The following is a 9,353-nucleotide window of genomic DNA, read 5'->3' as shown; positions in this document are numbered from 1 at the left end:
TTCTTTGGAAGGAGATCAGAGAAGTGTTTTACATTTCCTTCGACACCAGGAAGCACACAAACAACTCAGCTGTTGGGGCTGTCGGGCCAGGTCTCTGGGAGTTTACTTGATTCACAAGATTTACATCGTTTCGGCCAATAGATTTCAGGTTAGGATTGTCTGGATGTCGTCTCCCCCCCCCCCCCCCCCCCCCCCCCCCCCGTTGCCTGTGAAGCTGATTGCCCATAGTAACCCTCCCCCCTCCCTGTTCCACAGACCTGTGTGCATTGAGAACAGGACCCCCCCCCCCCGACGCCTCCTGAACGGACACGGCTTCAGTTCTCCATGAGGGAGCGCTGCAGTGCCTCCTGGATCATTGTGTGCTCATCTGTGGAGTAATCCTGAGAGAGAAAGAGAGAGAGAGAGAGAGACAGAGAGAGAGAGCGCAAAATAGGTCAAGAGAGACAAAGAGAGAGAAAGAGACCGAAAGAGACAAGAGGGAGAAGGAGACAGAGGGAGATTTAGCTCACTGCATGGACAGCAGGACCCAGACAGTGCACCACCACACAGGGGAAAAGCTGGGGAACAGTGAGAGAGGGGAAACTAAAGATATAATATAGCTGTGGACTCGTCAGGCTCGGGGGCCCCTGTGGACGTCATGGGGACCTGGGAGCTGTCCTGGGTCCCAACCAGCCTGCTTCTTGCATGGAGCCCAATTGAAAAACAACCGAGGTCTTCTTGCGATTCTTCTCATGTGACCTTCTCGAAATAGCCCACTATTTCATTCATTCATTTCAATGCATACACCAACAAAATACCTCTCGTCAGACACACAACACATGCTGTCGAGCCAGCTCGTTCATGGGGGGGGGGAGTTCCGCATCTTTTTCCTATACACTCCAGATCAGGGTAAAGAGGCCACGCAGTGGACGGCCTCTGCACGCCACTCCTCCACACTCACCACGAACGTGTCGTAGGAGAAGGTGTGTCTGATCTTGAGGTGCTGGAAGAAGTCTGCGCTCCTGTAGTTGGGGTCTCCCCACGGCATGGAGGCACAGATGGGACACACCTGGGTAGGAGCGGCAGGGGAGAGAGAGAGAGAAAGAGAAAGGAGAGAGAGAGGAGAGAGAGAGAGAGAGAGAGAGAGAGAGAGAGAGAGAGAGAGAGAGAGAGAGAGAGAGAGAGAGAGAGAGAGAGAGAGAGAGAGAGAGAGAAAGAGAAAGAGAGAAGAGAGAGAGAGAGAGAGAGAGAGAGAGAGGACCACTAATGAGGATCGCTGGGAAAAAACATGCCAGCTCCGGGAAGGGATGAGGTCGGACAAAGTGACGCAGAGCGCTGGCAGATCTAGGGCTGACCTTGGCCAGGTGTGTGGATGACACGTGCGTGACTACATACTGGATCAGGGGTGGGTGGGTGGGGGGAGAGGAGGAAATTGGAACACAACTGTCCACTCCGTTGACACCCAACAAATAGAAGTGGTTTGGAACAAGCTGTTTTTTTTGGAAGAAGCCATCTCTCCTCTTTTGCTTTTTTTACAGTTTGATTATCATGACACACTCATGTTACAATTGTTAGATGCGTGTATGTACAACTGGCTGGTATAACTCTACTGGGAGAGTTTTCCAGGTTATATTGTCTTATGTGACCCGACTGTACCACTCAACACTCCTTATCTGATAATAAAAAATAAAATAAAAAGATAGATCCATCTACTGGAAAAATCAATTTTCTCCAGTGCCCATACATGGGGCACACTCATATTGTGAGAGGGAGTGACTGTCTGAAGGGAGATGAGCTCATAAGAGAGACTTCCTACCACATGACGTGTGTCCCGGGCATGCTGGGAAGTGCAGTGCTCGACCAGGCCGTCCTGGTCGAGGTTCTGGCAGTTGCAAAATGGGCAGGAGAAGGTGTAGCGGTTGGGCACGGGACTGGAGAGACAGAGAGAGAGAGACAGAGAGAGAGAGAGAGAGAGAGAGAGAGAGAGAGAGAGAGAGAGAGAGAGAGAGAGAGAGAGAGAGAGAGAGAGAGAGAGAGAATGTAGTGACAGGGAGAGAAAGTAATCAATTAATGTTGACACCATTTGATAACCCAGCCCAGGGACGTCATGAACCTCACCTGAGGATGGCAGGCTGGCTCTGAGCAGTCGTCCTCACACCCTCTTCGATGTACTCTTGGTATTTAGGACAGGCTCCGGTGTGGCCTCTCATCTGAGACAGAGCCACCTGGGGACATGGTAACAAGGTGTTCAAACCTTCGCTCTCACAACAACAGTAGGTCTCCATGTCGTAACGTAGCCTCCACACCTACCTGGGCTCCACAGCCTTTGCATGCAGCCACTGAGGAGTGGATGAGGGCCTCGAGGTCCGTAGCTTTAGCCCAGTGGCCCAGGCCGGCCCGGCACACAGCACACACGGGCTTCTGAGGCCGCAAGCACTCCTGCAGGCAACTCTGACAGAACCTGCGAGAAATGTAGCACGGCGAGCAACAATGACGTCTCGTTCAGACAATGCTTCCGTATCTATCACACACATATTGTTTATTGGCTGTAAATGTATTATTCTGTTTTGTTCCTGAAACTCAAACGAAAAAAGCCTCCACCCATTGAGTTATGGATTTGTAGTCCTGATACATTTTGGAACTACACATCCCATATATACGGCTATTTCGTTGGTAAACAAAACTGAAAGTATGCCAGCTATATTTAGTTATATTGACATAATGTAGCTAACCGTAAATGTTGGTATGTTCAAACCCTGCTTACCTACAAACATGATAAGAATACATTGACAACAAGGAAGCTAACTCAGCTAGCTACCTCTATTTAACTTGGACGATTTACTACTAGTACAAGGTTGCTAGCTAACAACACAACATCATAGCTAGCCTAGCTACAGTAGCCCGATTAATCGAGCTACCACCAGCAATCTATCTCCACCCGAAACTTACGTATGGCCACACTGCGTTGTGACAGGGCTGTCAAATATTTCGAGGCAAACTGGGCAAACAAACTCTGTCACATCCCTGTCTCCAGCAGAAACATTTTTCTTTTGCTGTGCAGAGCTGAAGCTTCCTAGCATCGCCATTTCTTCCCCCTCTGCTTTTCCTCTGTTGTTGAATCGAAAGCGATCCAGACTGTGGAGCTGTGGAATTAACTGACGTCACATTACAGACTGTGTTGCCAGATTGAGTGAGGGTGTCTTTTAGTGTGCTACTGCAGGTGTATTTGCAACAACGGACTACAGACAACGCGTCATCTGCACAGGCTACCATTATAAAGATGTTATTTCTTATATTTTTATGTAGTGACTCGTATTTGTAATTTTTTTTTTTTTTAAGATTGACATATTGAACGGCTTTGTACTTGTTTCAGGCATTTCTTAGAAAATATATTATTGTTATTATTATTTTATTAATCATGGTAATTAATGCCTTTTCAGCTATTAAGGCTTTTTTACAACCCTGGATGCCAAGTATGTCACTGGACACTCCACCTCGGAGGGCATCTACAATCTCTTATTCATGACACAGCAAAGGCAATATTAGTACTCTTTTGTTGTAGCTTGTCCACATAAGATCCATCATAGCAGAATATTTAGAGAAGGTCATGGTCAACTGTCCCATCAACTGTTTCCCACAACCTTTCTGGTCATCAAACCTGGTCACCAGCATCCATCTTCATTAGAGACAGGCTGTGTCTGAAACAGCCACAGTCTCCACAGTCACACTGACATCCCCTCAAGTCTGGAAGTATTTGGAGGTATCGCAGAATGTCGCATACAAGTTTTCTTGTGATGTGTTTTTGGTTACTAGATATCACTCATTCTCAGCCGAGCTCTGAGCTGAACTGAAACTGACTTTTTGAGGCAAATGTTTGCTCCTGCTTCTCCTATGTATTCCTTTATTCTCACAGCAATTGTGGCTGCTGTTCTGTTTCTCTAATAAATTATTACGACATTTCACAGGCGATGCTTTCCCACAAGACCCAAGTAACCGCAGGTACACCTGTGGGGTCTGCGATTACTGCGTAACCCCACCCCGTGTCGTCACTAATGTGGGGGTCTCTTACGTTTCTCATCCTCTATCCGTGGGCTTTGGTAATGCACCAGTGCTTAAATAACTTAAAGAAAATCATTACAATGCGGGATTTTATCGAACCTGGCAACATTTCACTTGCACCAGCACAGGAAAAACGCAGGAAGCATTGACTGAACGTAAAACTGAGACTACGACTATGAACTACCAGTCAATGAAAACAGGTGCCGATAGAGATGATAAATCTGTGGATCATTTAGGGGCTTTTTGCGGTCCGAGCTATGGTCATTAACCAACCGTAAAACAGGAAAAGCTTATGATTTAAGTTACATTTCATAAGCCGTCGTACCGCTGCTGTCAGAGTATTCCGCATGCGCATTTCGGTGACGGGAATTTCCAGCAGTACTCACTGGAGGAGCCAACCAAGGCTGAACGAGTACCTACCACTAGCTAGCAGGCTCCATAGCAGGAAAGGTAAGACGTGATGGTCGTTGCGTCTGTGACAAAATCTAGGGTGGAATTAAGAAAACGGAACGTAGTTCTGAAAGGGGGATTTTTCACTTGCCCGCATGAGCACATTTGGAGATGATGGATGCAGGACCAGGAGGCGCAGATGAATTTATCCGTGCTGCTGCTGCTGCTACGCGGAGGGAAATGGGCGTTCACTGCCCTGGGCTGGAGTGGGGGGCCCATGCCAGTGACAGCCCAGATGGCTAGCTAGCAAGCTAGATATGCTTAGCTAGCTAACACTATGTCGAATTGCTTAGAGAATACAATTGTCAACTGTTTACGATATATATTTATTTGAAGTGTCTGTCACAACAAGACTGTCTAACCAATGATCTGGGTACATGGCAAGCGTTACTAGTTCAGTGATGATGCGCAGCATAACGCCATCCTGGTGATGATGTAGCTAGCTAGTGTAGCGTTAGCTAACTACACTTAAACCAACCCCTGCACAGTGTACCATTTAATATGAATGTTACTTCAGCTTCTGCTAAGTATCATTCGGTATAGAGTAACTGTCTTGGGTGCTTATGGTACCGTTCACAGGTAGCGAGCCATACGCAACGTTGAATGTCAAAAGCTAGGTGAAGATCGTGCTGGAAAATTCTGTAAAGAGAATGTCTAGATTAGCTCGCGCTGCATAATTAAACATCTCGGTTGACGTAAATCAAATTGGAATTGTGTGCCGTGTTATATACGGGTAGATAGATGATGTAGCTGCAAGATGGACAAAGCGATTCTGCAGCGCAAAGCAGAAAAGAAAACGAATGCATGTCCCTATCCAACCCACACACTGTACGTTGTTGGTATGAGTGGGTGTGAGTGTCTGTCTCCATCTATCTCACTAAACATCTCCCTTTTTCGGCGCTGGTGGAATGAATGTAGATTCAGTGATGAGGCGTCCTCATGGGTGTCTTGTGCCAGAATCGCTTTTGCACACTGCTCGGCTCTGCACGTTCTGTATGTTCATGTGGTATTCTTGTCATTGCAGCTTGTCGCTAGCGATGGAAATGCACACTGCTGTGGCGTTGCCCCTGCCTGCTCAGTGACCTTAAACACTCAACAGACTCGCACAATTGAGAAAGAAGGACATCGGGTGGATGCCCAGACAACTCTTGAGGGCCTGAGCCTTGAGGAGCCTCTTGACCACGCTGAAGTAGTAATACAGACATCTGGTCACAGTGAACCAAGCCAAGATGCCCATAACCCCGGCCACCCCTTTTAAAATAGGAGGCGCTTCAATTTAGTCTTGTGTCAATCAGAGCATGGTGGCTGCTCTCTGATTGGGCCCTGAGGCCTGTCCCTGTGCCTTAACCCGCCTCCAGTCGTCAGCGGATTGTGTGTGTGTGTCTGTGTGCCTCGAGATGGCGACAGGGAGGGCTGCGTGAGAGAGGCGTTCCTGGTTTGGGGCATGCGAGCAAAAGCGTGAGGGCGGTCTCACGGCTGACTTTGTCAACTGCCGCCAAATGGATGCCAAGCTGCGAGAGGACCTGTTCAGGAGGTACGTGGCATCCCTGGAGAGGCGCCTGGAGGACGGAGGGGGCAGGAGCGGGACAGGGGGAGCCCCGGAGGGTGCCAGGCAGGGGGACAGCGAGGCCCTCCTCTCCACTGCCACGGCCCTGCTAGGGGCCTACCAGCCAGACCCTGGGCAGCGCTTCCGGATGGTGCGCTTCTACGAGGTGGTGGACAAGGCCCTGCGCTGCCAGAGGGGAGGCAGTCTGCGGGGCCTGGAGAGAGCCTTTCACACCCTGGAGACCATCTGCACCAACCTCCTGCTCTTCCCCTGGAAGAAGGAGTTCCGCTGCATCAAGGTAGGCGGTCCTCCACAGGCCCGGCGAGACCAGTGGAGCGCGTACGAATGGCTTGGTTTACGCTGCGCTGTGTGAGACAAAACCTGTTGTGTTGCTCTCAAAGCTGAGCTTCCTGTTTTTGTTCCGTGATATAGGTTTCCTTTTTTGTCATAAAAAAAAATATATTATTATGATTTATTGTATTTTTTTTTTTTTACAAAAAAAAGTAGCGTATGGTAGCATGGCGTTCTTGCTTGGTGTAATCCCTCACCTGACCTGAAGGTTTCCTATCTGGTGTTGCAGACCTTCACGGGCCCGTACGTGTACCACCTCCAGTCGGCCGTGTGCGACGCCGACCTCCGTGCCCTCCTGCGCTCCATGGGCTACTCCCGCGACCACGAGCTGCAGTACCACGTACGCGAGCACCCGGGCGGGCCGGCCCACCTCCGCCAGCTGGCCTTTGAGCTCTTCCTGGCCCAGGCCGAGTGTCGCCTGCTGGGGGAGGTGGTGGCTCTGGCCCGGGGGACCGCCAACGAGCTGGAGGCCCTGGAGCTGAGGAGGGGCTGCCGGGACGACGCGGCGGGCTGCGCTGAGGCGCTCCGCCGGCGGGACAGCCTGGGCGCCGACGTGGCCCGGCTGTCGGTGCGGCCGGCGGACGCCGAGCGCGCCCACCCCCACCACCTGAGGCGAGGGGGGCGGCCGTCAAAGTCGGTGGACGTGACGGACGGCGCGGGCCACTGGCACGCGGCGGCCAACAAGCCCGTGCTGAAGGCCTCGCTCAGCCTGAGGAAGGAGCCGCTGTTCGTGGACGCCGAGGAGGACCTGAAGGACGAGATCCTCCGGCCCGGCACGTCCGCCTCGCTCTTCTCCGTGGCCGCCCCGCCCACCTACAGCCCCGTGGCCGACTTCTTCCCCATCCAGTCGCCGCCCTCGGCCGACCCGTACTCCTCCTACCACCTGTCCTCGTTGGACGAGATCGACCTGTACACGGAGAGGGGCGGGGCGGGGCTGGGGGGCAGGCAGACCCCCTCCCGCCCCCCCTCCCGGGACGCCAGGGACGGCTGGGTGCTGAAGGCCCACGGCGGGGGCGGCGGCGGCGGGGTGAAGTGCCAGGGCTGTGGGCTGGGCTGCTCCAGCCTGGCCTCCTGCCAGAGGTGCGACATGATCCTCTGCCCCGCCTGCCACGAGGTGGACCCCTCCCCCTGCTGCGGCCTGCAGGACTACCCCCCCAAGTCCCCCCGGCCCCTGGACGGCTACATCCCCGTCAAGGAGAAGCTGTCGGTGTACTCCAACGCTCACTCTCACCCCCTCACCCTCACCCACTCCCTCACCCACCCCCACCCCCAGATGGTGGAGAAGCCTCTCATGGTCACCAAGCTGTTTCCCAGCAAGTCCGTCGCCATGGCGGCGCCCATGGGGGCCAGCGGCGCCGTCCTGGGCGGCTCGCGCTGCGGCTTCTGCAACAAGCCCGGCGCGTCGCACACGTGCGTGAACTGCTCCAAGGTGTCGTGCGACACCTGCATGGTCCTGTACGCCAAGGACGTGTGCACCCGGAAGAATCCCCAGCACAGTTTTGTGCCCAACCATCAGCTCAACTTCAAGTCTGGCACCATATCGCACCTGGTCTACCGATAAGCCAGGTGCACAGGGAGTCCGGTTCCAAACCCCCCTCCCCCCTCCCTCTTGGTCTTATTTCTCTCTCTCACTCTCTGCCTTGCTCTCTCTCCGTTTCAGACAAATCTTCAGAGCTCTCGCTTTTTCTTTCTTTCTCCCTCTTTCCTGCTCTCTCTCGCTCTCTCTCTCCCCCCGTCTATCCGCCCCCTTGAACTTTGTACATTCTCTGTGTTATTATCAGATGCCGGGCCCTGGGACACGCCCCTGTCCCAGAGAACCAATCATCTCAACGCTCTGTACAACTTCTGGCCTCCCATCTCCATCCTCGCCATGCGCTCTTAAGTAGTCAAGTGATGTTGTAGTGCTTCCCAACCCCTCAAATCTTGTCCTCCTTCAGAAAACGAAATGAGGGGGGTAAGAAAAGAAGAAAGAGAGAGAGCTGCACGCCCCCAATGAAGGCCGTCCGAACACACACACACAAACACACACAGACTCAACCTTTGGCTTCTGTGGTTATTCTAGTGTGGCCAAGACTTGTGGACTTGCATTGTTCAAATGGAGGACGTTTTTAAAACTTGAAAATGATCACCGTGGGGGAAACAAAACTAACAGAACAGTAACCTTACACTGGAATTCAATAGTATATATATATATATATCTATATATTTTTTAATCGTATCTTTAAATCTCAAGAACAATGTGAGACTGTTAGAAATGGGAGGGGTTGAAGTTTGGGGTTATAAAGTGTATCTGTTGGAATGGCATGGGGTGTCTTTAAAGGAAAAGAGACAATTGTCAGATGCCATAAATTCTATTTAAATGATAATGCCTTGTAAATGTACCCTCTAATGTTAATTATGGTGTCTGGCTGAGGTTTACATGCTGCTGTTGAAATATTGCCTGTGGAGATAGTGTGGTGTTTTAATTAATGACTCACCGGTAAAAGAACTTTTGTTTGATTGGTTTCAATCCCTCTCTCTTTTGTTCTCACTTCTCAAAACTGACAGATGGTTTGTCCGTCGACTCCAGTTTTGGTGTTTCGGGGGGGAAAACCTTCTTCAGAGGTGTTGAGGTGTTAACAGAACAGCCACTAGGTGTCAGATCATCCTAGATCCATGCCACATCATCGCTGGTTGTTTCAAGTGAAGGGTTTTGAGTCAACCAGCTAATGTCAACGTAGTTACAGAAAAAACAACTTCCCAGGAACTTTATTATATGTATTGTTATGGAAATAATAACCTTGTAGCTGTTACAGCTACTCATTCGACATCAGCAATCTTTATATCCAAAAATAATTTTATCCCCCACCCCACCCCCTCATCTGAAGATAAGTTAAACTCAGCAATCATGCTGTCTGGAACGTATCCCAATGTTTGGCAGCATTTTCATTTCACAGACAATTTGTTTACTATGGCCTAGAATCCAGCA

General features: G+C 50.9%; 2 protein-coding genes across 3 annotated transcripts; one reads left to right on the top strand and one right to left on the bottom strand.

The window, feature by feature from the left end:
* Window positions 1-246: 246 nt before the first annotated feature.
* rnf114 (ring finger protein 114) lies at window positions 247-3,090 on the bottom strand. Its single transcript, XM_067240845.1, has 6 exons — window positions 2,929-3,090; window positions 2,290-2,440; window positions 2,098-2,204; window positions 1,796-1,910; window positions 941-1,048; window positions 247-380 (listed from the first exon to the last, which is right to left on the bottom strand). Exons 1-6 carry the CDS (start codon window positions 3,063-3,065, stop codon window positions 315-317), a joined length of 684 nt encoding a protein of 227 aa, XP_067096946.1. The 5' UTR covers window positions 3,066-3,090; the 3' UTR covers window positions 247-314.
* Window positions 3,091-4,253: 1,163 nt separating this feature from the next.
* On the top strand, window positions 4,254-8,884 carry spata2 (spermatogenesis associated 2). 2 transcript variants are annotated; one of them, XM_067240899.1, is made up of 3 exons: window positions 4,254-4,488; window positions 5,513-6,332; window positions 6,615-8,884. In XM_067240899.1, exons 2-3 carry the CDS (start codon window positions 5,988-5,990, stop codon window positions 7,944-7,946), a joined length of 1,677 nt encoding a protein of 558 aa, XP_067097000.1. In that variant the 5' UTR covers window positions 4,254-4,488; window positions 5,513-5,987; the 3' UTR covers window positions 7,947-8,884. The 2 variants fall into 2 exon arrangements, with proteins under 2 accessions (XP_067097000.1, XP_067097001.1); XM_067240900.1 differs by lacking the exon at window positions 4,254-4,488 and having other exon boundaries at window positions 5,502-6,332.
* Window positions 8,885-9,353: the final 469 nt, after the last annotated feature.

The sequence above is a fragment of the Osmerus mordax genome, chromosome 7, assembly GCF_038355195.1.
Source record: "Osmerus mordax isolate fOsmMor3 chromosome 7, fOsmMor3.pri, whole genome shotgun sequence".
Taxonomy (NCBI): Eukaryota; Metazoa; Chordata; class Actinopteri; order Osmeriformes; family Osmeridae; genus Osmerus; species Osmerus mordax.
The sequence above is the reverse complement of the archived record's forward strand: the minus strand, read 5'-3'. Positions and strand labels throughout refer to the sequence as shown.

Excerpts from the sequence above, each read along its gene's own strand:
- rnf114 (XM_067240845.1), bottom strand. The coding sequence starts at position 3,065 with ATGGCGATGCTAGGAAGCTTCAGCTCTGCACAGCAAAAGAAAAATGTT. Across the intron at positions 1,911-2,097 it reads AGCCAGCCTGCCATCCTCAG|TCCCGTGCCCAACCGCTACA; the intron begins GTGAGGTTCATG and ends CTGTCTCTCCAG. Across the intron at positions 1,049-1,795 it reads CCCGGGACACACGTCATGTG|GTGTGTCCCATCTGTGCCTC; the intron begins GTAGGAAGTCTC and ends GCTCCTACCCAG.
- spata2 (XM_067240899.1), top strand. The coding sequence starts at position 5,988 with ATGGATGCCAAGCTGCGAGAGGACCTGTTCAGGAGGTACGTGGCATCC. Across the intron at positions 6,333-6,614 it reads AGGAGTTCCGCTGCATCAAG|ACCTTCACGGGCCCGTACGT; the intron begins GTAGGCGGTCCT and ends CTGGTGTTGCAG.